Genomic DNA, 27,840 nt, shown 5'->3' with positions numbered 1-27,840 from the left:
TATATGATATAAGTCTACATGTTTTGCTATTGTTATATTTGATGTGAAAATGCCAATAAAAACATTGAAACCAAAGCTTTTTGGAGACCCCGCCCCCCCCCCCCCCCCCCAATAGTGTATGTGATTTGATAAAGAGGGAGAGTTGTATTTCTCAGTTGTTTCCCCTCTGCTTGGTAGGGTTGGTGGATAGGGCATCTTCCAGGTGATTCAAATAATCTTTTGCCATAAAAGTGAGTTCAGAGAAGAGGAGGAGTCAGGAGCACCGATAGGAGACCTGAGAAGGATCCGGGCTGATCTGTGCAAAGCCATTACACAGAGCAGGTAAGTATGACATGGTTATTTTTTTTATAAAAATATTTGTACCTTTTTTAATATAATTTTTTAAATCGGTGTACCACCTTCAGGTTAGAACTAGGGAGTATATTAGACGTGGTCTCTGAATCTAGAGGAAACAGTAGGGACTTTTCCCAATTAACCTTGAAGCCAGAGAATATTCCAAATTCACCTAAAAGTTTCCAATAAATGCAAGCAGGACTAATTGGCATTCTCTAAATATATCAGGGTATCGTCCGCATAAAGATTGTTCCTCTAGTGTGTTAGTTTTGAAATATCTCCTACACGGTTTAGGAGATATTTGGCGAAAGACAGGCACCGCTTTCTACGGCGCATAGGCGCACTGAGCGCGGCACCCATCAACTCCGATATGCCGCACGCGGCGGCTCCCGTTCGCATGCGCAGGGGTGACGTCATCACAGCTTCGCCGAATAACAGCTGCGGAGCAGCGAGACCCACCGAGAAGATGGATGCGCCGGACTAAAGGGGACAGCGGTGACTTCGCTGGCTCCTGTGTCAGGTAAGTGACACATAATGGACTACTATGCGATGCATAGTAGTCCATTATGCTTTACCTTTTCAGGGAATGAAAGAGGAAGTAAACTCATCAGGGTTTACTTCCTCTTTAAGGTTTCATGTACACGAGACGTTTTTACAACCTCTCCTGAACAATTTAACTTGACAGATAGTAACCCACGTTTAAAACTTCCGTTTAGCTGCTTCAGAGTCTGAACTCATTTTTTTGCCTTTAAAGAAAAGCCTATAAAGGCAACGACATTAAACGAACTTGTGTACATGCACACATAACATAACATTGGATGAGTTCAGGGGCAGCGGAAAAAAGCATCCAACTGCCTCTGAATGTCCGTTTACCAGCAGAAGTGTACATGAGGTATAAATAGTTGCAGAGCCTCTTGGTATCAATGCGAAAGGTTCCATAGCTAATTGAAAACAAAAAGACGAAAGGGGGCATTATTGCCTCTTATGCCCCTGAAAATCTGGAATGATTCAGAGATGGTGTTATATTAACCCATATTCTCATTTAAGGGACAGTATATAAAAGAGTCACCCGTTTAAGGAAATTGGGGCCAAATCTAAATTTGCAGAGGACCGATAGATATAGCCACTAAACACTGTCAAAGGCTTTCTGCGTATCTAGGGAAATCATAGCCTGGCCTGTGGGATGTGGATATTTATGGTAAGTAAATAGCCTTTGGATAATCATACAAGTAGACTTATTGGGACAATTCTTGCCTGATGGGATCCCGCTAAGCCTCCCCCCTCCCCCCATTGTATTTATTGATTCTCATGGCCAGAACTTTAGCCAGGAGTTTTGCATCATTGTTAAATTGGAACTTCACTCTCCCAATTAACATTGATTATTTTTAATCCTCATCCGCATTAGTAAATTGATAGGCAAGTATATAATAATTAGTTGATTTTAAACTTTTTTTTTTTTTTTTTTTCATTCCTTCAGTTACTTCCTGGTATCTTCCCTAGGCAAATCATGTCATACAACCCAAGAGTCTTCAGGAGAGGCGGAGGGGTTTTCTCAGCTAAGAACACTCCCCTACATGCATGCTTGAGCTAAGGGCAAATGGATTCCAGGAAGTAAATGCTACATGAATCATTTGCTCTTATTCAAGAAGACCATGGCCAGAAATGCTAGGAGATTGTTTTTCAAAGTGATTTCTCCACAAAATAAAGCATAGAGACATGGATGGATGGCGCTTGCCTTGAATATTAAACATGAATTAAATAGTGTTTTTGGTTTGTAGTGCTCGCAGTGAAGTTTTGCTTTAAGGCCTCTTGCATCATGGCTGGGAGGATCCCACCAGCAGAGGCCTCACGGTAGGTAGGTGTTATGGAGGGAATCTGCCAATTGGAGTACTAACTATCTGGGAACCCAGGATTTATTAGGGGGGGAAAAGGTAAATGTCTTCCTCTACAGTTAACGGGTCCTGCAGTGCCTGACGATGTTTGAACTTTAGTCGTGGAAATGCAACATTAACAAAGTAGTTGTCGAAGTCGGTTTCCAAATAGTCAGCAGTGGAGGAGTGTAGTGGTCACAACAATATCCAGTATGTAGCTAAAAAATGTAAGTGCCGGACCCATTGAGGAGGGTAGTTTGGGTACCACACCCAGGTTATGTTCTGGATTATTGAGGTATCCTAAAAGTTTTTGCGCCTTAATTCCAAACTCAAAGGCCTTTTGGGAGTCTTATAACCTTTTTGTTGGTTCTTTTTGGGCCCTCTTTTTATCCAGGTTTGATAAGTTGCACTGGATGGGGACTGTATATGGCAAGCTTCTGCCTGGACATCTACAGATTCCGACTCCCTAACTGATCGTTAAGAATCTTAAAGGATGGCCCCTGTCCTGGGCATGAAGGAGCCATACAACTTGGTCTTCATGGTATCCCACTTAAAGCAATAGGAGGAAGTCTGTGCATTGTCCAGCCAAAAGTGGAAATAGCAATGGAGCGGGAGTTAATCAAACCAGTAGGGATTCTATCTTTACAGCTATATTCCTTCCATATAGGGGTCACAAATGTCTATGGACAGTGGAGTATGGTTTTAGATTCCGCTAGGTAAGTATTCCACCCCTGCCACCCGATATTAGGTCAGTGCTGGCAAAAGCCATATCCTAAATGAGAAAAAGTACCATGAGAGTCAGTGTCCGGAGCAGATAAGAGCTGTGGGATTTTTCCATCTCCACAATCCCATTAGATAAAAATGAAGTTGCCATTCTACGAGCCAGGGGTTTCATTTGCCTACCCTCTCAAACGGTCAATCCAAAGCAAGCCGAGTCATTTCATTAACAAAATCCCTAGTGGAGTGATTAGGGGGAATGTAAACATTCATTTATAGTGAGACCTTTGCCTTCAATAGGAGGTTTATGAATAAAATCTCTAAGCAGGTGGTCCGTTTTAAGGTATTTTCATTGTTTCTACATGAGAGATGGTAATGTTCCTCAAATAGGCAGGACTGGGAACATTTATATTCATGTGGTCTTGCAGCTAGTGTTTCACAATGCAAGATTACCTTGGCACCTACATCTTTGCCTCAATGTTAATTCAACCCTGGCCAGACAGTGTGTGATTTAAATCATTCTGCCCGATTTGGAGGGTTGTGGTCTCCCAGGATTTTTTAAAATGGCGGACATTCTAAACTGTAAAGATATGTTTTATGCTACCCATCTCTACATATTTTTTTAGTCAGGGCTTAACATAAAAAAATCTAATTTAGATTTTCCTGTGTGTGCTGCTTTGGTTGCTGGGAGCTGCACTATGCAGAAGAAGTATCCTAATTGAAAGATTTCCCCTCATCCTCCTGTTCCGTTGCCAGTTGTAAAATTTTGGATTACCACACTAAAGAGAGCTGTCATGTCTTCTAATTGGGAATACAAATGGCAGTAAAAAAAAAGCAGTTGTAATGGTTTCTTGCTATACCCCAAACTGAAAAAAAAAAGGTTTTGGCTATACAAACACCACAAGTCGCACTGATAATGTATATGTGCATGTATTGTGAAGTGAACTTTGGTTTTCAGTAACCAGTTTGTTGAATCCCTCAGATTTATCCTTCAGAGTTTGGAAAGAAAAAACTGAAGGAAGAAGAACTTCACGGACCCTCGGAATTGAAGAATGTTTCAGAGGATGATGCGAAAGATCAGGGGTACGTGATCTACTTCTTAAGGGGCACCTGTAGAGCTAAGGAAAGCAAAATGCTACAAAGAAAGTGGCTAGGGAAGGTAGACAATACACTTATTCTTTCTTCAGATATCTTATTTTCAAAGGAACTTGTCAGGATAGGCTTATGGGAGCTGCCATTGCTGACTTTTAAGGGTTGCATGGAACCATGCAATAAGCTTATACTTACCTGGATCAAGATTGTGTACAACAGGTCAAGTGAGTGCATCATCAAGTTCTAAGGTTGACAGCCCTGGAAACTGCACTTTAAAAAATTTGGCTACAGCAGCTTCTTTATTCTTCTTCTATCCTGGTAAATACATGTTAAAAGTTTTTTTTTTCTTTTTTCTTTTTTTAGGAAGGAGGCTATAAAGCCCCATTGCCCATGCAGGTTAGCACGACAAATTCATACTGATACATGTCCCTTAATGCACAGCTCATCTATTGATAGGTCTGCAGTGAGGATTTAGTGATGACAGCTGAGCCTGTCCAGCCTTAAAGTATAACTAAAGGCAAACCTTTTATTTTTTGGGATATAGAAATGCTAAAATGTTGGACCTGGAAGGAACAATTCTGATTCATAGCTGCTCTACTTCCTCCTTTACAGCATTTGTTTGCCATTTAGGTACAAGCGTCCTTTAACACTGCATGCAGAGGAAACATTCTGCCTGTAATAGAAAGCAGCTGTACCCCGGTAATTACCACAGTGGGGTGCCGCCGACAGAAATGTGAAGCTTAATGTTGCTGTATTTTGTAAGACTTGTAAATTACATGAAGTTTTATGAACACCTTTTATGTACTATTTGTCTAGCCAGCTATTAATCATCTTTTTAATGATGCTGACCATCCGCCTCCAAAACCAGTTTAATGCTCAGTCATCCGCATAGTATGAAAGAGAGCAATGGTAGCCAGTAACCCTTGATGTTCTGAACTAAATCATAACTTGCTTCTGTAGAAGTTCTTTAAGATTGTACAGTATACAACATGGTGAAAGCTACTGATTTACCTCTTCTTGACCAGGAGTCATTAAAGCCTCAATGCCTGGACCAAATTTATAAGCGTTGACATGAGTCGGTTATTTGACTCAGGGACTTTTGCCTATTTAACATTTTTTACAATTGATGAGATAAATCTATATATATATATATATCTATCTATCTATCTATCTATCTATCTATCTATATATCTCTTTTTTTTTTTTTTTTTTTTTTTTTAAGAAGGTCTAAAGTTTTTACAGTCTTAGTACATTTCCTGCTCATGTTTTGTTACTATCATGTGGCATCTGTGATCGCTATGCTTGATTTCCATGTTGATCGCATTGGTAGTAAATGGGGTTAATGGTTCTGCCTTCCATTAATATGAAACTCTGACAATTACACAAATTACACCCTTGCAGTTAATCCTTCCCCATTAAAAATTTATGCTTAATAATTTTTGAGGGTAAAGGAGTAACCTGTAAATACTTAAAGCAGTATGGCCCAAGCTATTTTTGCCCTACTTTTCCTATGGATCACAGGCGTGCACTTCATTCTGCACTCCTGTGACCCTTTTTCAGCTGACAGTAGGCTAAAGCCATTCCAGGCTGGGGAAAGATCCCGATATTGCAGTCGGGATCCACCCAGATGCCTGCACCGGCAACTGTCTCAGCTGCACTGCTGGGAGACGGAAGCCAGAAGCCCCTTCCCCTCCTCACCCCGGTTCTCCCATGAGCGCTGGAGAGGCAGAGCAGAGAGCTGGTGACTGACAGTCACAGCTCTCTACTCTGAGCAGAGGGGAGAACTGAGGGATTAGCTGTGTTCTTATTGCAGAGGTGACGTGGGTCAGATGCTGCATCCACCTAGGTTAATAAATATATCTATATCTATCCCTATCTATCCCATATTTCTCTTTAAAGCTCTTCTTCGCTGAGGCAGTTTTCCTCCACACTGTGCGACTGGTTCAATGAAGCCTCTTCTCTAAGGCACTCCAGCCAGCGGTTGCATCCTGATGTCATCAAGTGCAGTAGAGAACCGATATCTAGGGCCAAAACAACTAATCGATTACCGTTTTCATAATCGATTAATGGGGTTGAAAAAAAAAAAAACTAAAATTAGCCCTTTTATAGTACAAAAAGAGCAAATAATCGCTACTGTAAATATTACTTTCACTTGTTGCACAGTAAAAAAAATGAACCCCTTACAGTAGCGATTATTTGCCCTTTTTGTGCTATAAAGGGCTATTTTTTTTTTTAACCCCGTTATGTTACTAAATGTCTTAGGCCTATGTATCTTTTTTCAGAAACGCACTACAGTTCTTTTAATGTTTACATCTATAATTTTTTCAGCCGCTGCAAAAACCGCAAATCGCAGCAAAATCACACGTGCAAAAAATCAAAACGCACAGCAAAAAGCACTGCAGAAACAGATCAAAAGCAAACTGCATAGGTGTGTACCGAGACTTATGCTGGCCACGCAGATCAATTTTCAGACAAGAATATTCATATGAAAAATCTTTGTACATTCGCTGAATGAAAGAATGTTGATTAAAATTTTCACTTGCTTTTATAACATTCTGTTTTAAAACGAATGTAATTTCTGAACGAAAACCTCATAGACTGCCTGAAAATTCTTTTGACCAAGAAGTTTTCTATAATTTCTAAATTTTCCCATCACTGTGGTAGAAAACAAACGTCGATTAATCATTAGAAAATCCAACAAACGTTCTTAAAATGAAAAACATTGTTTTTGTATGGCCAGCATATAATATATTACAGTTAGGTTTGAAAATCTGCAAAACGGTCTTTCATTTTTTTTTTTTTTTTTTTTCTTTTAAATAAAAAAATTTGCTCTGAGTCTGATATTTACTAGATTCAACCTCTAACAGTATATACAGTATATCTCTTCTGTCCATTATTCTCAGAGTGGATTAAAGATTTTACTCCCTAACCACACAGTTGCTTATTTATATTTATGACTGCATATAGAGATATTATTATATTTAAGAATAAATTGCCTTTTTTTTTTTTTACTTTACATATAACTAGATTATACACCACGCTTTTTTTAAGGTTATTAATCGATTAATCAAAACAATAATCAGCCAACTAACTAAAAATTATTTGTAGCCCTACCAATATCCCTGCATTGTACATAAGGTAAGGGCTTGTCCACAACCTGGAGTGTTGGAGAGAAAGGGTGAGCATTTGAAGCCTGCTAGAGTGAGGAATAAGAGAAGTACTCAAGATAGTCCTCTACCCTACCCATAGATCCAATGAGCATCTAACCCCTTGCAATGTGTGGGTGGGGGAATAGTGCACATTGCAAGGCTGTTTTTTTTTTTTTTTTTTTTTTTTTTTTTTTGCGCACTGAACTCTAGTGCAATGCATTTACTGCCAAAACATGCAGCCAATGAAGACAATGTCATAACCTCATACAGCTCTTTTTGTATATATTTTGGTTACCTACAAAAAGAGTCTGTCTCAAATATGCATGTACATTTCTGTTTTATGACTTAATACTTACAATGCCATCCTTAATTTGGCCCCCAGCTACATCACTAGCCTGGTCTCAAAATACCAACCAAATTGTTCTCTTCATTCCTCCCAAGAATTGCTTCTCTCCCAGCTCCCTTGTCACCTCATCAATGCTCACCTCCAGGACTTCTTCCAAGCCTCTCCCATCCTTTCGAATGCTCTACCCCAGTCTGTCTGACTATCTCCTACTTTGTCCACTTCTAGACAATCCCTTAACACTCATCTCTGAGAAGCCTATCTGGCCCACACCTAACAACTGTACATTTATCTTCTCCATCAGCACCTCCCCAACAGTTATTACCTCTTGTATCTCTTGGCCCTCCCTTTAAGATTGTAGGTTTTAATGAGCAGGGCCCTCTGATACCTATTGTATTTGTACTGTCTACCCTCAAGTTGTAAAGCGTTGTGTAAACTCTCAGCGCTATATCAATTCTGTATAATAATAATAATGTTTTTCTGATATAATGTTAGTGGCTTTTTCACATTGCTGGGCTCCTGGCTGGTGTCTTTAACACTTAGTCATTGACTTGGAAAGTGACATCAGAACCTGCGATCAGTATACTTGTTTTAGGTCCACGGCACAGAAAATATTAAAACCGGCAGCACATAAAGTCCAAGAAACTAGCTTTTCTCGAGCAATAGCTGCATACTTTTTTCATGATGGTTTATAGAACACCCGTACTGAGAGAATATTGAGGTTGGACATTGTTGACCATACCTTCCGAAAATTTTCAATAGAGGTTTCTTTTACCTTACCTCTGTAAGAAGAATATACCTGACAGAAATGAGGAGGGCTGTATTTTTTATTTTTTAATGGAACTGTGAAATTTTTGATTGCATTATTAATGAAGTTGTCAGTTTTTGTATTCAGAAGTGGCACAAGCTTTAGTAGGTTTATGTTTTTGTTATGTTTATTTCAGCATTTATAAGGAGAAGTTGCGCGAATATCAATTCAATCGGCTGAAGTACTTCTATGCTGTTGTAGAATGTGACTCCCCAGAGACGGCCAATAAAATCTACGTGGATTGCGATGGCTTGGAGTTCGAAAGTAGCTGCTCTTTTGTGGATCTCAGGTAAAACGCAGTGATAAAATGGCTTGGCTTCAGCTGCCGATTATTTTAGTGTTCTTGCACAACCAGGGACATCTTGTTAATATTTTAATTGTCTTGCTATGACTCTCATAAAGCTGAACTTTAAAGGCTAAAGTTTTCTCACTTACCCGTTCCATGGCAGCTTTGAATCTGCACCTCTGTTCAAAATTTTAAAAGAATGTATCTGAGCCCATTGCTTCCTGTAGCATCATATGACCATCCACAAAACTTCATATCCCATCATGCACTGCCTTACTGCATCACAGAACAGGACATGTTTACCTCTCTGTACCACACTTCCCTCATTACTATACTACCAGGGGTGGCCCATCTTTATAGGGAAGCCCATTAATTTCAATAGGCAGACTTACATGCAGCAAAGTAGCTCATGGATTCATTTGGGGTGTTGCGGTTGCATGTTTTGTTTTGTTTTTTGCTGCATTTGTAATAAGTTTTTTCACTCTGGAAAATGTGTTTAGAGTGCCGTTAACAATACGTCCATACGCTATACAAATCTGATTATATAATCTCCTTTAGATTTATCATACCTATATAATAGAACACACCTATCTATCCAATGAATCTGTATCCAGTCAGGTAAGCCCTTGCACTACATCGTTGATAGTAGATCTAAAGGAGATTGTACAATCACATTGTATGGTGAACTTTATAGACTTCTAGGGACACACTTTTGAATACAACTGCTCTGCTGCACATAGGCTGTTGTGTGATCCCCCGCTGCACACTCTGCCATAAGAACGATCTATGCAAGAAGAAGGTACAAAATTATTGTTTATTAATGGAAGTACATAAGCTTTTAGCTATGCCTGCTGAATTCTTTTGAGTCTTTAGAATTAAAAAATGTATCTGTACAGCTTTTTGCATTAGGTATTGGTTACTGCCAAGAAGTTGATAAGTGAAGTTGTAGATCCAAGTTGGGCTGCCTACCTTACAACAATGGGAAAAGGAGAAAAATAAAGTGCTCTCATATAAGAAAAAAAAAAAATTGGATTATGTGGCAGGCAGAATCTTCTGCTTGCTGTCGATAAGATGCAGAGCTTAATTAAAGTTATTTTTTTTTTTAACTTAAAAATAACAAACATATTATACTTACCTGCTCTGTGCAGTGGCTTTGCACAGAGCAGCCCGGATCCTCCTCTTCTCGGATTCCTCTTTGGCTCTCCTGGACACTCCCTCCTGTTAAGTGCCCCCACAGCAAGCAGCTTTTATGTGTTTAAGCTGGATGTACCTGTTATGTCTAAGGCTCCTTTGACATCTTGGCATTCCAGATCGCGGGCGGAATCGCCGCAATCCCGAATCACGGCAAAATGTGGGATGCCCACGTGATAAACGTCACTTTTAATGCCACCCCAATTGTGGCATGATTTTACTAGGATTCGTCAGGCGAAAATCGTGCAAACAGAGTTGCGGCATGCCTGTCGCCCAAAAGAAGTACAAGAACTTCTTTTGTACGACAGGCATCCCACAATTCTGTTTGTGCGATTTTACCGCGATCACTCAGGCGACAATTGTGACAAAATTGCACCGTGATCAGGGTGCCATTGGAAGTAACAGGGATTGCACGGGCATCCCATAATTTTCTGCTATTTTGAATCGCGCCGTTTCCGCCCTCGATTGGGAGCGCCAAGATGTGAACGGAGCCTAAAAGCACTACTAAAATCCAAATATGTAGTCTGTATCCCCACTCTACACTAAATGCCCCAAAAGAGAGAATTATATACCACAAAAGGATTTGATACATCCCCACATTAATCCCTAGTGACAAACAAATTATCCTTTATATACCAATGATGCAGCGTGTGAACAAATCACTATCTTGTAACAACGTGAGAAATCACAGTGCAACATACAAGAAAGTGTAAACCAAGGCCGCGTACACACGGGCGGACTGTTCGCCCAACTTTGTCCGCTGAACAGTGTTTCAGCGGACAGTCCGCCCGTGTGTGGGCTTTCAGCGGACAGTTTCAGCGGACAGTTTGACGGACAAAGTCTTTCGGAAATTCCGAAAAACTGTCCGCTGAAACTTTGTTTGAGCGAACAGTCCGCCCGTGTGTAGGCTACTTTCGAAATGAGCAAACTGTTCCCGCTCGGAGGAAAGTCTGCTCATTTCGAGCGCGTATGAAGGTAGGCGGGGCCCGCGACGGAGACGTCGCGGGCTCCGCCGCCTGGAATGGACTTAAAGGGGAACCCCAACGCCGAAAAAAATCGGCGTGGGGGTCCCCCCAAAGTCCACAACAGACCCTTGTCCGAGCACGCTACCCGGCCGGCCAGGAAAGGGGGGCGAGCGAGCGCGCCCCCCCTCCTGAGCCGTACCAGGCCGCGTGCCCTCAACATGGGGGGCGCCTTGGGGAAGGGGGGGCCACGCGGCCCCCCCACCCCAAAGCACCTTGTCCCCATGTTGATGAGGACAAGGGCCTCTTCCCGACAACCCTGGCCGTTGGTTGTCGGGGTCTGCGGGCGGGGGGCTTATCGGAATCCGGGAGCCCCCTTTAAGAAGGGGGCCCCCGGATACCGGCCCCCCACCCTATGTGAATGAGTATGGGGTACAATGTACCCCTACCCATTCACCTGTAAAATAAAAGTACCCAAAAAAAAACACAACACACGAGAAAAAATATTTTATTGCACAGCTCCGGGGGTCTTCCGTCTTCGGGGGTCTTCTCGCCGGACTCCTCCGCTATCTTCGTGTAGCTCTTTTGCTAGCGGAGGAGTCCGGCTTTCTTCCTCCCCGCCGCCGGCCTCTTCTCCCGACTTCGGGGGTCTTGTCCCCCTCTTTGGTTCTTCTGCCGGGCCACCGCGCCTTCTTGTAGCTCTTTTGCAGGCGGTGGCCCGGTCTTCTGTCGCCGCCGCCTTCCGTTCTTCTGCCGGGCCACCGCGCCTTCTTATAGCTCTTTTGCAGGCGGTGGCCTGGTCTTCTGTCGCTGCTGTCGCCGCTGTCGCCGCTTTCCGTTCTTCTTCTTCTTCTTGTTCTTCTTCTTCTTCTCCAGGAGATGTTGACACGACGCTCTCTCCGGCCGGAATGCCAGAGCCGCCCTGCGCTGCCACTTATATAGTGCCAATGGGGCGGTGTCACATGGTATATGTCACATGGGTTGGTCACATGGGTTGATGTCACATGGTGACCCCGCCCTCTTACGATGTCATAGTCCCCATGTGACATCAACCCATGTGACCAACCCATGTGACATATACCATGTGACACCGCCCCATTGGCACTATATAAGTGGCAGCGCAGGGCGGCTCTGGCATTCCGGCCGGAGAGAGCGTCGTGTCAACATCTCCTGGAGAAGAAGAAGAAGAACAAGAAGAAGAAGAACGGAAGGCGGCGACAGCGGCGACAGAAGACCGGGCCACCGCCTGCAAAAGAGCTATAAGAAGGCGCGGTGGCCCGGCAGAAGAACGGAAGGCGGCGGCGACAGAAGACCGGGCCACCGCCTGCAAAAGAGCTACAAGAAGGCACGGTGGCCCGGCAGAAGAACCGAAGAGGGGGACAAGACCCCCGAAGTCGGGAGAAGAGGCCGGCGGCGGGGAGGAAGAAAGCCGGACTCCTCCGCTAGCAAAAGAGCTACACGAAGATAGCAGGGGAGTCCGGCGAGAAGACCCCCGAAGACGGAAGACCCCCGGAGCTGTGCAATAAAATATTTTTTCTCGTGTGTTGTGTTTTTTTTTTGGGTACTTTTATTTTACAGGTGAATGGGTAGGGGTACATTGTACCCCATACTCATTCACATAGGGTGGGGGGCCGGTATCCGGGGGCCCCCTTTTTAAAGGGGGCTCCCGGATTCCGATAAGCCCCCCGCCCGCAGACCCCGACAACCAACGGCCAGGGTTGTCGGGAAGAGGCCCTTGTCCTCATCAACATGGGGACAAGGTGCTTTGGGGTGGGGGGGCCGCCCCCCCTTCCCCAAGGCACCCCCCATTTTGAGGGCACGCGGCCTGGTACGGCTCAGGAGGGGGGGGCGCGCTCGCTCGCCCCCCCTTTCCTGGCCGGCCGGGTAGCGTGCTCGGACAAGGGTCTGTTGTGGACTTTGGGGGAACCCCCACGCCGATTTTTTTCGGCGTTGGGGTTCCCCTTTAAGTCCATTCCAGGCGGCGGTGCCCGCGACGTCTCCTTCGCGGGCCCCGCCTACCTGTACACGCGCTCGAAATGGGCGGACTTGCCTCCGCCTTACGTGGGCGAGTCCGTTCATTTCAAAAGTTGAGCGAACTGTTTGGCAAACAGTTCGCTGAAACAGTCCGCTCGTGTGTGGGCAAGTCCGCTCATGCAAATTTTGAGCGGACTGTTGCGGCAACTGTTTGACGAACAAAGTTTCAGCGAACAGTCCCCGCGTGTGTACGCGGCCCAAGAAACAAAGTCCCAGCTTCAAACAAGCATCCACTTAAAAAAAAAAAAAGTATCAATATTCTCCATACAGGGCGAAAACTTATCCAGGGTCCATTTAGTTCTCTCTAATAATAGAAAACTTCCCTTTTCACCCAGTACAGGTGAGCAGCTCCACCAACAACTGGAATGTCACCTTTTTCCTTTGCCTCTCTCTTTTGGGACAGGCAGCAGCATTTTTTTCCTTTGAGAATACAGTGAGTTTCTTAATGTTGCAGGTTGAATCCCAGTAGTGCCAGTAATCCAGTAGTGCCGTATTACACGCAGTAGGCTCCTTATATATTCGCTCCTCCCTTCTCACATAGCCATTGTATACAGTGTAATTACCTGTTGATGTTGCCAGAAATGTAAACTACAAGTATCGTCTTTCTTGTTAAAAACAAAAACTACAAGTATCAATCGAACAAAATCCTTGTTGCGGTATTTAAGGCCCCTTCACACGGTCCGTCTTTCAGGCGGACCCGCTCAGACACTCCATTTTCCTCTATGGACAGTCGGATGTATATGGAATTATCTGTTTATACCTGGCTGCCTCCGCTCTAATCCGATCCAGCAACAACAAAGGAAAAAGGGGTTATGGACAGCTGTTTACTTCCAACTGCCCATAGAACTGGCGTCTGCAACCTGTAGATCACACTCTACCTGTAGATCGTGAATAGGTAACTGGTAGATCATGGTCTGGTCTTGCTGACCTGCCATTCCAGAGAATCAAACCGAGTGTAATGCAGAGGGACTGCTTGTAAAATTAGAGCAGTAGTATGGAGCAGACGCCACATAAGCCGATGCCTCCTCTGTAGTGCCAGCTCCTGTCCCATGCGGAGTGATACCAATTGCACTCTAGCGGGAATCCAGAGTGGTGCCAGCAGCAGGAAAGAATAGATCTTCAGGTCAGTGTGAAGCAATACGCTGGGCATAATATTATAAGGCTGTTTTCACACTGATGCGCTGTGGTGTACCCACCCCGTGAGTGCAGTGCAGTGTACCTGCAGCTTTCCTGCGCTCAGCCATAGACTTCTCTTCTAGCATGCTCATTTGGTGCACTTTCTGAAAGCACACCACACCTGCAAGTTATAATAGAAGTTTATGGTAATGCGCAGCTAACCCAGAAATGTTGCAGATGCACTGTGCAGCACCCACGGTGCAGGTAAACCTCTGCACATCAGTGTGAAAGAAGACCTTTATAGGGGGCTCAGAACAGTAAGGGTTAACTTATGTTTGCAGTTTGGGGATGGTAAAACCCCATAGTTAAGATGTGTTTTTATCACCCCTGTCCCAACCGCACCCCCTTTAGCTGCACTGTCCAGGAGTGCACACATGTTGAAGCCGCAGCAAGAGTTATACGCCCTGTCAAGGTTGGTGGATGTAGCACCTGCCAAGCGTAACCCATTCAAGTAAATGAGGCCGCTCTGCAAGTGCCCTGCAAACTTGTGCAGTACTGCAAACAAGGGGTTAAAGCAGGCAGCGTTTTGATGCTTTCTTACCACCCGCTTTAACCCCTTGGACCCCGCAGAAGCATGTAGTTGCAGGGCACTTGCAGAGTGGCCCCATTTACTTAAATGGGTCACGATTGGCAGGCGGTATCACCCACCAAAAGCAACAGGGGGCTTTATTCCTGCTGCGGCATGTGAACACATTTGGCTGCTGCCTCAGGAGGTAGGAATAGGGATTGGAGGCAGTAAAACCCTGACTCAACCACAGGGTATGCAGAAAACGGCAGTCAGGAGACAACATCGCCTCTTGAATTACTGTAGTAAAATTTTGACTGCCTCTGAAAAGGATCCACCGCAGTTGCACGTGTAAAAGAGGCCTTGATATATTGTTTTTATTTTTTTTCCAAATACATTTTTATGAAAGACTTACTTAGTTAAACAATTGCCACATTCTTAACTATTAGAGAGGGATTCTTTGTTTCATGAATTGTCTCTTATCACATCTGTCATCTCTTGGCTTTTCTGTACTGTAAACTGAACATGTCAGCTATTTTAAATGTTTAAAATTACTATCACGAGGTATCCGGTGCTATCTTTATTGGGCAGAAATAAACACCGAAGGTCAAAAATGAATAACAGATAGGCAAGGCTTAGCCTGGGGTCCAGTCCCCAGTAGCAAGGGAATCCAAATCAGACAGATGCACCAACGAGGGTTTTAAAAGGTAATAGCAGCCATCCTGTACCCTTAAAATGGCTTGCAGGTTTTCTACACGGTATACTTATTGAGCCAAGCCTTTATGTGGATTGTATTTATTATATGCTTGACTTCCAGAGCAGTTGCACCGTCATATTGCTAGGTAAATGTTACAGGCCCTTGGGGGTATAAAGCACAGAAAAAAATAAGATTATTTGTCTTCTAAACCCTTTCTTGTAAAAAAGATAACTGAGGTGTGAAGAAAAGTATTTCTCATGCTTGAGTTCGACCCTAGGGTTTGTTGCTGGTGTTATACATTATATTATCTGTAAATATTGCCTATGAAAACCATTCTCCTGAATTAAAGCTGTCTAGTAATAAATAGCAGCCAAGTGCTTATGTACTACACTGTTTGCATGACAACGTTCTGTTAACTCCTTTGTGTATAGTGCTCTTACATTTGCAGGCTTAAAGTCATTGTAAAGAAAAAAAAAAGTCTTTATACTTACCTACTCTGTGCAATGGAATCACAGAGCGGCCACGAAGCTCTTCTTTTCATGTCCCATGCAGGCGCTCCTGGCCCCTCCCCTCTGTCCGGGGCCCCCATAGAAGCCGCCCCCCATTGGAGCACTCGTGCTCGCATCTGCTCCCCTGTCCTCCGCTTCCTCATCACTGACTTTGATTGACATCACTGGGAGCCAATGGCTCCCTTGTGCCCCAGCAAAGCCAGCTAGACCTGGAAGTCAGGGGAGAAAATATCTGCAGACGTGCATGGCGATGGATCGAATGAGGTCTCAGGTAAGTAAAAGAGGGGGGGGGATGCTGACACCTAAACATTTTTTTTTTACCTTCATGCAAGGAATGCACAAAGGTAAAAAAAAAATTTGACTTTACAACCACATTAAGCCTAGTACACACAATGAGAAAATATGATGAAGAATACCGCTTTTGGAGCGATCGCCTGATCGTTAGTACATAGCTTACGAGAGCTGATCACAACTGTTTATACGAAAATATCTGAAGAGACAAACGCCAAAATTGTTCTCGGACAATAACAGAATAAACAATTTTAATGTAATTAGTGTAGTATTTGGCCAAATAAAATTGTGTGACCAAGACTACACATGCTTGGAAATGAAAGAATGTTACAATACAATACATCACTTCCGAAGCTGTTTTGTGTCGTATGAGAATTTTTTGTAACTTTAGTAACCTATTGGTTTTCAATATGAGACTAGCATATAAAAAATGGACGTCTGATATTCTCATCCTGTGCACGAGGCTTACTGCAAACTGGAGCTCATAGCATCCTATCAGAAATGATCTCTCAACAGATCTGACTACTTTGCATATCGTAATTTATATAGTATAATTAAATGTGTGTCTCTGGACTCTTCTGCACTTGACAGGTTTATTCCTGATGATGTACAGTTTGATGATGAGCCCAAGGACTCGGCTGTAGATGTGGATCTCTCTGCTTACAAACCCAAGTTATTTACCTCTGTAGCCAATGTAACATCCAAGGTATGGACAACTAATTTCATTATTTTATTGAACTTCTCTCTAACATGAGTCCCTTGTTTCTCGCTGCAATTCACACACATATAGGGCCTGGTGTAAGCCAAGTAGCGAATTTGCATTGAGTCCACAAAGACATCAAGAGCCCTACATAGAGCTATAGCAAGAGAACCTGTGATGCTTAGAGCAAACCTGTGCTTATCTCATGGAAGAAAGCATCCCTTCAGATGTTACTGCTCCTTGGCAAGCTTATCATTGGCTTGTAGGGATGGGAGAAGGACATACCGTATATACTCGAGTATAGGCCGACCCGAATATAAGCCGAGGCCCCCAATTTACCCCCAAAAAAACTGGCAAACTTATTGACTCGTGTATAAGCCGAGGGTGAGACATGCCTGTCCATCCCTGTGTGTGTGTCCGTCCATCCCTGTGTGTCCGTCCATCCCTGTGTGTCCGTCCATCCCTGTGTGTCCGTCCATCCCTGTGTGTCCGTCCATCCATCCCTGTGTGTGTGTGTGTCCATCCATCCATCCATCCCTGTGTGTGTGTGTCTCCATCCATCCATCCATCCATCCATCCCCGTGTGTGTGTGTCTCCATCCATCCATCCATCCATCCATCCCTGTGTGTGTGTGTCTCCATCCATCCATCCATCCATCCCTGTGTGTGTCTCCATCCATGTGTGTGTGTGTGTGTGTGTGTGTGTGTGTGTGTGTGTGTGTGTGTGTGTGTCCAGCCTACCTTTGTCCCGAGCCTCCGTCCCGTGCCTTGCCTCCTTGCCTCCGTCCCGTGCCGTGCCTTGCCTCCTTGCATCCGTCCCGTGTCGTGCCTTGCCTTGCCCCCGTCCCGTCCCGTGCCGTGCCGTGCCTTGCCTTGCCTCCGTCCCGTGCCCTCTTCGTCGGCGGCCATTGTAAAATTCAAAAGCTGCGCCGCCGCCTTCGCCTGTGATAGGCGGAACACTGAATTTCCCAGCAGCCTGTGTTCCGCCTATCACAGACGTCGTATCATCCTCGTCCGTAGTACGAGGATGATACGATGTCCGTGATAGGCGGAACACAGGCTGCTGGGAAATTCAGTGTTCCGCCTATCACAGGCGAAGGCGGAGCCGGAGGCGCGGCTTTTGAATAGAATGGCCGCTGTCTGTCTGCTCGACACGCTGATCGAGCGGGCAGACAGCGATGACTCGAGTATAAGCCGAGGGGGGCACTTTCAGCCTCAAAAAAGAGGCTGAAAATCTCGGCTTATACTCGAGTATATACGGTACACATCTAAAGGGATGTTCAGTATGTCTTATTTCATAAAGGACTAAAAGATATTATTGATCTCTTCTTCCATGCCATCAATACATTTCCTACTGGTATAAGCGGTATAAAAATAGTGATTGCGGTTGATGGTACTGAAGCAGCTAATTTTACAGGGGCAACAATTAAAGAGGTATTAAATGCAAAAGCAAATATTCAATGTATAGCAGCTTACCAATTCTTACATGTGATGGCTGCATTTGTTTTCTTTTTTTATGCATTTTTTCCCCTTATTTTCACCGGATGATCTGGCCAGGCACTCTGTTTTTCAAAAGAACAAGCTGTCCTGCAGATATAGCAGTTACAATGATGAGAAAAAACGTCCACAAATGACAGGGGTGCTTTATGTAAAATCTTTATGCCAAAAGGGAAAAAAACTGTTGTAACTGCTTATAATGTGTAAACCTGGAGTTTGGCTTTAGTCTGTTAGTATATCTAAATCTGCGAGCATTTCTAATACTCTTCTCCTCCCGATTTAACAATGCTGCTGTCCAAAGGTGTCTCTGTTGCTCCTTCATCCAGAGTGGGGGAACTTTAATACAGGAGGTGTGTTACTGGAAAGAGTGAAAACAAGTGATTCACCGATGTGTAAAGAGTAAACTAGTGCGCTCCACCTAATATGTCATAAAAAAATATACAAAATTGATGCGCATAGGAAGCAGCCAGCATAAAAACAGTGATCTCTGCACTAAAAAATAGGTATATAGATTAATAAGAATGCGGCGCTACCTAAAAGTGCTAAAACTTATAAATGAATAATAATCCCAAAATCAATATAAATCAAATAATATCGACTAGATGAAACATGGATATAATAAGAAATGAATCAATATAAATAATCCAAATTAAGATGCGCGTGCACGCAATAAATGTGCAACAATTAGTGAATAAAAGTCCGTGAAAAATTATCAATCCAGTGATTAAATAGAGATAATTTGCATAGATAATCCAAATGTAAACAAGCATATAAAAAATATATATATATATATATATATATAAAAATATATAAAAATATATAAAGTGAAAATCCGTGAAAAAAACAAATGTAGTGACTATTTAAATAATCAATATACACACGTGATTGTCCATAAATAGAGTGCACTGATGACTGATAAAATTGCAAAAAATATATAAATAAAGTTCATGCAAAAAAGTGTGAAGAATCAATTCCCAAGAGTGGCAAATCACTGCAAACTTCAGTGCTTAATGGGTGCACCAACTATTTTCCCCAGCCTCTCACCTCCAATAGCTGGTAAATAGGCACTGTGTAAAAGGGTAACTGCTGGCTTCTTAATCATTCAGTCACACTGCTCCACCGCTGTTTGTATTTCACTGTAAGGTTATATATTATATGCCCTCCCAATAGCTCCAGGATATCCAAGCCATATAAAATGGAAAAACACAGAGGGCTTTCATGTGTAGTATCTTCGCTATTTTATTGAAATAAAAGGTAAAATCCACACTTACATTCACAAATACAGCAGAGTGTGCAGCAACCGCGGACTTCCGGTTTCGGCCGTAAACCGGAAGTGATAGGTCCGACACCAAATTCCTTCCCTGACGCGTTGCGTTACAGAACGTTTTGAAAAAGTTACGTTCTGTAACGCAACGCGTCAGGGAAGGAATTTGGTGTCGGACCTATCACTTCCGGTTTACGGCCGAAACCGGAAGTCCGCGGTTGCTGCACACTCTGCTGTATTTGTGAATGTAAGTGTGGATTTTACCTTTTATTTCAATAAAATAGCGAAGATACTACACATGAAAGCCCTCTGTGTTTTTCCATTTTATATGGCTTGGATATCCTGGAGCTATTGGGAGGGCATATAATATATAACCTTACAGTGAAATACAAACAGCGGTGGAGCAGTGTGACTGAATGATTAAGAAGCCAGCAGTTACCCTTTTACACAGTGCCTATTTACCAGCTATTGGAGGTGAGAGGCTGGGGAAAATAGTTGGTGCACCCATTAAGCACTGAAGTTTGCAGTGATTTGCCACTCTTGGGAATTGATTCTTCACACTTTTTTGCATGAACTTTATTTATATATTTTTTGCAATTTTATCAGTCATCAGTGCACTCTATTTATGGACAATCACGTGTGTATATTGATTATTTAAATAGTCACTACATTTGTTTTTTTCACGGATTTTCACTTTATATATTTTTATATATTTTTATATATATATATATATATTTTTAATATGCTTGTTTACATTTGGATTATCTATGCAAATTATCTCTATTTAATCACTGGATTGATAATTTTTCACTGACTTTTATTCACTAATTGTTGCACATTTATTGCGTGCACGCGCATCTTAATTTGGATTATTTATATTGATTCATTTCTTATTATATCCATGTTTCATCTAGTCGATATTATTTGATTTATATTGATTTTGGGATTATTATTCATTTATAAGTTTTAGCACTTTTAGGTAGCGCCGCATTCTTATTAATCTATAAGTGATTCACCGAAATTTCGGTCACCGAAAATTATCGTTCAAATGAAAAAGATGTCAATACTGGCTACCGAAAACATTCACAATTTGGCCCAGATTTTGCTGCAATTTTAGCATGCTCATGGTGTGTTTTATTTTTTTTAATTTTTTTTTTTAGGTCATGTGATTCATCAAAAATGCAACATGGGTGCATTTTTGATTCGTTCTTGCTGTGTTTTCAATTCATTTTCACGGGGAAGTGTATTTTTGGCGTTTTTTCTTTTTTTATTCATTTCTTTTTTTTTTTTTTTTTTGTCTGACCAAAATTATGCATTAAAAATGCAGCAAAAAGGATTTTTAACAAAAAGGTGACAATACATTTTATATTCATTTAAATTCATGATGTATTAATTAAAAAGTTGAATATAATGCAATTAAATATAAATATATTTTTTTAAAACCTTTGGTTTTGGCCAAATGCATGCTGAATTTTCAGTTTTCGGCGCCAAAATGTTAATTTCGGTGCACCACTAGTGAAAACAAAAGGAGAAAATGCCCAAAGAAGAAAAGAAAACGAATGCATGTATCACATCTAAGCATTTCCGAGCTGTAACCTATTAAAAAATGTTTGGTTTTAATACCACTTTAATTTATAGCTTTTAATACAAGTATGCACTATTCTCAGTCTTTTGGGTTTATTATTACAAGTGGTCACTTTTATTTAACTCCTATTTTTTCCTTTTATTTTAGGTAGATCTGACTTGGGATGAGACTGATCAGGAAAGGGTTACGGCTTTAAACAGACCGTTCAATAAGAATGAGATGCTTGACATGGATTTCCAGGCATATTTAGCATCTTCTAGTGAAGAAGAGGATGAGGAACTCTCAGCAGGTTGGTTTATTGAATCCACTCATTCTTATGATAAAAGATGCCTGTGTGTGTGTGGCCTTCATGACCTGTACTGAGAAAATATGTAGGTTACTGAAAATGTTATTTACCTGGCTGTGGCATGTTTCCATATTCCTCCAGTTTATGAATCGCACATTAAGTATGCAGATAAGGTTTTTTTTTTTTTTTTTTATTATTTTCTGATTTCACTAGCTACATGCTTGTTCCAAATCAGTCAGTATGTATAGAAACCAGAGAAATTCAGGCAAACAATTTGAGGATGAGGTCAGCAGTGACCGTCCTCTTATTTTTCATGTGTTTTTTTCCTTTATATTCTTCTAAGCCTTGAAGCAGAATTAAACCCAAAAGCAAACATTTTATTATATTGCAGCTTACCAATTCTTAGATGTGATGGCTACATCCGTTTTCTTTTTAGGCTTTCTTTTTTTTTTTTTTACTTTCACCTGGTGGTCTGTCTAGTAAGTCTGTTGTTTTTTAACAATGCAATCTGTCTTGCAGATGTAGCAGTTAGAGGGCTGGCAAAAGGCATTTAACACTGACGGGTGATTACAATGATACCATTTTTATTTATGTAAAACCTTTAGCCAAAAGGAAAAACACTGCTTATAAAGTTTTAGCTGGAGTTTGGCTTTAGTTTGTTGGTGTATCTAAATCTGCTTGTGCATGTAACCCTCCCATCCCCCCCCCCAGACTGACAATGCGACTGACAGTGCTGCTGTCCAAAGGTGTCTCTGTTGCTCATTAATTCAAATTGGAGGCACTCTAAGGGCACTTTCACACATGGGCGGTGAGAGCATCGGCAGTAAAGCGTCACTTTACCGTCGTCGTAGCAGCGTTTTTAGGCGCTTTTAACCCCCGCTAAGGTTAATAGCGCCCGCAAAGCTCCACTGCCGAAACTATTTGCAGGCGCTTTGGCAGCGCTGCCCATTGGTTTCATTGGGCAGGGCATTTGTATACACCGCTCATAAACCCGCCCCAAAGATGTGCTCCTGCAAGCACACTGCTCCAGGGTGAAAGTGGCCTTATACAGGAGGTGTGTTACTGGCAGGATCACCAGGTGAAAATTGAGAGGGGAAACAAGCCTAAAAAAAAAGAAAACAAATGCAGCCACCACATCTGATTGATAAGCTGCAAGATATTACAACACAACTAAAAAAAATATATAAATAAACATTATGATTTGCTTTCAATTTAGGAGAAATGTTTTACATCTTTGTTATTGCTGCTTAATGCTGCATGGATTATTCTTACACTGGATTGCAAATATGGTTTTACCTTTTGTAGAAAATGTGGAGATAGAAGATGGGAAGCCTAAAAAAGGGTCAAAGGATGATGAAGACCAAATTGCTCGGTACAGGGAGCTGCTTAAGGACATCCAGGAAAAAGAGAAGAAGCAGGAGGACAAGGATGTGGAAATGGAAGTAAAATGGGTCCCAGGTAATTTTTTTTTTTTTTTTCACTTTTACCAACAAAAAAGTTAATGTGATATTGACTTTATTATTATTATTCTTTTTTTCTTTTTTTTAATTAAAATATAAGCATGTTATCCTTGCTTGCTTTGTGCAATTATTGCACAGAGCAACCCCTATTGCCTTCCTCTGGTGTCCCGTACCAGCACTCCTGGCTCTTCCTCTTCAGCAAGTGCCTCCATAAAAAGCTGCTTTCTATGGGGAACTCAGGTGGGTTTGCTTTAGAGCCACCCTGTCTGCGTCTATAGACACAGACAGGGTAGCTCAGCCCTACCCCACCTCTCCCTCCTCACAGGATTTGATTGACGGCAGCAGGAGCCAATGGCTCCCACTGCTATTATTCTGCCCAGTTAGGAGGGAGCGAGCCAGTGCTCTCGTGCACAACACTGGATTGAGATCAGGCTCAGGTAAGTATAAGGGGGTTCGGAGGGATCCTGCAGCACAGAAGGTTTTTTTCAGCAATCCAGCGATGTTTCCCGGGACGCTCTCTCCTCATTGACTGAGACAGCAGCATGGCGCCATGGGCTCCAGCTGCTGTCAGTTAAAGTCACTGTGCCAACGAGGAGAGAGGGGGTGAGGCCGAACTGTGGCTCCATGTCTGTGGTGGCAGATGGGAGGAGCCAAGAGCGCCAGCGAGGGACTCGAAGAGTAGAATCTTGGCTGATCTGTGCAAAGCTACTTCACAGAGCAGGTAAGTATGAGTTGTTTGTTATTTTTATAGAAAAAAAAAACTGAGACTTTACTATCACTTTAAGGTTAAAAAAGAAAACCTTGAGGCTTGAGAACCATTTTAAAGATCTTTTTGCTGCAATACACAGTACAAGAAAGCGGACTTTGAATTTTTTTTTTTTTTTACTTTTGGGACAACCTAGTTTTAAATCCAGCTAAAGAGGCATCATTTTCTGCCTATTCAGAACATAGTGACAATGCCTCCTGATAGTCCACTCCCCAGCGAGGTATATTTCCCTACCCACTCCCTCACATCAATCAAATTTTTGGGACATGTGACGCTTTTGTACCCAAACAAAATTGATGTCCTTTTTTATCCACAAATAGAGCTTTCTTTTGGTGGTATTTGATCACCTCTGCATTTTTTTTTTTTTTTTTGCACTATAAACAAAGAGCGACAATTTTTTACTTTTTGCTCTATAAGCCCTTGTACACACGGTCGGAGAATCCGTCGGAATGTGTCCTATCGGACCATGTCGTCGGATAATTCGACTGTGTGTGGTATGCATCGGACTGATTCCGTCCGAATATCCATCGGACCCAATTTTCCAACATGTTGGAAATATTTCCCGACCAACTGGGCCGATCAGACATACTCCGATCATGTGTAGCGAATTTTGATCGGACCAAGTGCCACGCATGCTCAGATCAAATTCCTACATCAAAGCTATTGGCTACTAGCCTGAATGTAGTCCCAACGTAACGAAATTACGTCATCACCTTCTGAAAGATCGGATTTTTCGACAACTTAGTCCGACCGTGTGTATGCAACAGTTTCGGACACAATCCGTCGGACTAAATCCGACGGATTTGGTTGGCAGAATCTCCGACCGTGTGTACAGGGGCTAAGACATATCCAATTAGTTTTCTTCATCAGTTTAGGCCAATATGTATTCTTCTACATACTTTTGGTAAAAAAAAAATCCCCATAAGCGTATATTGATTGGTTTGCGCAAAACTTATAGTGTCTACAAAATGGAGGAAAGATTTTATTTTTTTGTTTTTACTAGTAACGGCGGGGATCGGTGATTTTTAGTGGGACTGTGACATTGTGGCAGACAAATCTGACCCTAAGTGACATTTTTTGGTGACCAGTGACCGTGATCAGTGCTATAAAAATGTACTGATCGCTGTATAAATGGCACTGGCAGGTAAGGGGTTAACACTAGGGGATGATCAAGGGGTTATGTGTTACCTACTGGGAGTAGAGAGAGATCGCTGTTACTGATCACTAGGAACAGTCTCCCGCTCTCCCCTCCCTGTCAGAATATATGTTTACATAGGCAGATCCCCGTTCTGCCTCTGCCGGCTCCCTGTATCTGTTGCATGAAAAGATGTAGAGGTACGTCGTTTTGTGCAATAGAGCCATCCTGCTGCAGTATATGTGCGGCAGGTGGTCTTAAAATAGTTAATGGCATCCCAGTCTTAGTCTGTAGGGTTCAATATTTAGTTGGCCCACCCTTTGCAGCTATACCAGCTTCAACTCTTCTGGGAAGGCTGTCCACAAGGTTTAGGAGTGTGTGTCTATAGTAATGTTTTACCATTCTTCCGGAAGCACATTTATTAGGTCAGGCACTGATGTGGACAAGAAGGCCTGGCTTGCAGTCTCCGTCCTAAGTCATCCCAAAGTTTTTCTATCGGGTTGAGGTCAGGACTCTTTGTAGGCCAGTCAAGTTCCTCCACCCCAAACGCACTCATCCATGTCTTTTATGGACCTTGCTTTGTGCACTGGTCCAAATCATTTGGTGGAGGGGGATTATGGTGTGGGGTTGTTTTTCGGGGGTTGGGCTTTGCCCCTTAGTTCCAGTGAACGGAACTCTTAAGGTATCAGCATACCAAGACATTTTGGACAATTTCATGCTCTCAACTTTGTCGTAGCAGTTTGGGGATGTCTCTTCCTGTTCCAACATGACTGCGCACCAGTGCACAAACAAGGTCCATAAAGACATAGATAAGCGAGTTTGGGGTGGAGGAACTTGACTGGCCTGCACAGAGTCCTGACCTCAATCCAATAGAATGCCTTTGGGATGAATTAAAGCGGAGACTGTGAGCCAATTTCATAATGAGTATCTGATATTTCAGACAGCTGATGGCCCCTCTCAATGGTGGTTGACTATATTACCCGTACGTTTATGATTACTTGTGAAACTGAAATGACTTGCTTATTCTATATTAATAGTAAAAAGGTGAGGTCAGAATGTATTGGCCCCCGTAAAAGATGATCAGGGGAAGTTGGGAAGTGACGGGGAGAAAGCAACTGTATTAAAATACATTTTTTTTTTTTTTTTTTTTTTTTTTTACTCGCTTTATACAAAGGAAAAGAAGGGGAAAAATAAACGAGAGTAATGTTAGCTGTATAATGTATCCTTGCGCTTTTCAGAAACCAGTGTTCAAAGAAAAGTAGAAAAATGTAAATTAAATAAATTGAACTTAAAAACCAGATGGCTTACACCTGAGAGTTGTCAAAAAAGCGTGGCTATGTTATAGCCAGACTGCTATTTTTTTATCCTGAAAGCGGAGTTCCACTCGTTTGTAACTTTATTTAAAAGTCAGCAGCTGCAAAAAGTGTAGCTAATGATTTTTAATATCAAAAAGTGACAGTACAGCGCTGTACTGTCACTTTTTGATTTTGTAATGTGGGATTTGGTAATTTGACCTATAGTATTCTAGCTGCATTTTTGTCACTTTTTTATTTTTACTTTAATTATTGTATTTAGCGCTGGTTGATTTCTCATTTTAATGATTTTTAATAAACAGACACTCGCCTGTCCCGCGGTCCAGCGATGCGGCTACCTGAAGTCTCGCTTTGCAACTGTGGGCACCTGGCTGTGACAGCCTGTGGTTTAAGAGCCGGGGGCACACTGCACATGCGCGAGGCGCACTGCACTCTCTTGGTGGGCAGGTAATCTTCTGGGACCTGTGTCGTGTCCCAGAAGAGTGCAGAGAGCGAGGGGGAGAGGAGGAGTCACTTAGGAGGCGAGGCGACGAAGGAAGGAAAAGTGGGACAGGAAGTACCTGTCAAAACTAGGTACCCCCCCCCCCCCCAGAAAACAATTACTCGCCAAAGTGCGAGGTGTGCGTAAAGCAGAAGTTCCACTTTTGGGTGGAACTCTGCTTTAAGGACAGCTTCCGACCAGAATGGTACAGACTGACACTCATGTGGCATCATTATTTACAAAGCGCAGTGTACAAGGATATAGAAAATAGTAGTCACACACACACACACACACACACACTCGGGTTTCTTTTTTTTTTTAAACCTTACCAGCTTGTAACTTTTAAAATAACCAGACAATTTTCTGTGTTGCTAGGGGAATGCCCTACCCAATTAGTTTTTAAACCAACACTTGACCCTTGTTGAACTGCAATACTGACCTGCTAATTGTAATGTTTCTACCTATTGGGCCTTCTTGGCACTTTAGTACCACTATATGTTCTGGCCAGAACTAGCCACCAGGCTGATGAGGTCAAAAGGCCAGAACAGTTCATTACTTTTCATAGGGAGTTTGGAAAAGATGATGTGATTATTATTATTTTTTTATTATTATTTTTAAGCGGTAATACAATGAATGACCACTGAGAGGCACTGTTGCCTTACACAGGAAGTTGTCCTGAAACCCTCTGAATATTCTTGACTGTTATCCAATGTTAAATAGTCTAGATTGAAAAAATATTTTCATGTGCACATAGTTAAATAAAAGTAAAGGCTTAATGATAGTATTTAGAGATTATCAATACTGAAGATCATTTAAAAAATAGCACAGGGAGAAATTTTCATGCATGCACCTGATTTCTGTCCTGTAATCCCTTTTAATGATTTTCTTAAGGCACCCTCTGGTTAAAATGCTATAACCTAAAATGATTAATAGTATAAAAACAAATGATACATTTTATCTTAATGCCAAATGGAAGCCAAATATTTTAAACTCACAACATACAGTATGTAGGAACATCTACATGGATGATTCCAAATGATAAGGGCACTTTCATCAGAAAGCTAATGGACATCATTGTATAATATGACTTCTTACATGACAGTGACATGGGGACTGATTTGTTAAAACTGAATCTGGTGCAGCAGCGTATGATAGCGAATCAGCTTGTTCAATTAAGCTTTGACAATAAAACCTGGAAGCTGATTGGTTTCTATGAGGAGGTGCACCAGATTTTGCACTCTCCAGTTTTGGTCAATGTCACTTTTTATTTTATTTTTATTTTTTTAACTTGTATTTGTTTTATAGTAATAATAAGTCTAGATAAACCCATGATACACATGTTCCACTGTTGAATTCCCAGTAATCTGAAAGGCTGCTTGCCTTTTATTAG

General features: G+C 42.2%; 1 protein-coding gene across 1 annotated transcript in view; it reads left to right on the top strand.

Moving 5' to 3' along the window:
* The window catches only part of ESF1 (ESF1 nucleolar pre-rRNA processing protein), a 94,144-nt gene that overhangs the window by 14,376 nt on the left and 51,928 nt on the right, over positions 1-27,840 (top strand). The window contains exons 5-9 of the mRNA XM_077485914.1: positions 3,904-4,004; positions 8,450-8,602; positions 16,556-16,670; positions 21,157-21,298; positions 22,601-22,753. Coding sequence (XP_077342040.1) covers positions 3,904-4,004; positions 8,450-8,602; positions 16,556-16,670; positions 21,157-21,298; positions 22,601-22,753 — 664 coding nt within the window. The remainder of the gene's footprint in view (positions 1-3,903; positions 4,005-8,449; positions 8,603-16,555; positions 16,671-21,156; positions 21,299-22,600; positions 22,754-27,840) is intronic.

This window comes from Lithobates pipiens, unplaced genomic scaffold (genome assembly GCF_037356315.1).
Source record: "Lithobates pipiens isolate NorthernLeopardFrog02 unplaced genomic scaffold, aLitPip1_a1.2 Scaffold_18, whole genome shotgun sequence".
In the NCBI taxonomy this organism is placed as follows: Eukaryota; Metazoa; Chordata; class Amphibia; order Anura; family Ranidae; genus Lithobates; species Lithobates pipiens.
The sequence above is the reverse complement of the archived record's forward strand: the minus strand, read 5'-3'. Positions and strand labels throughout refer to the sequence as shown.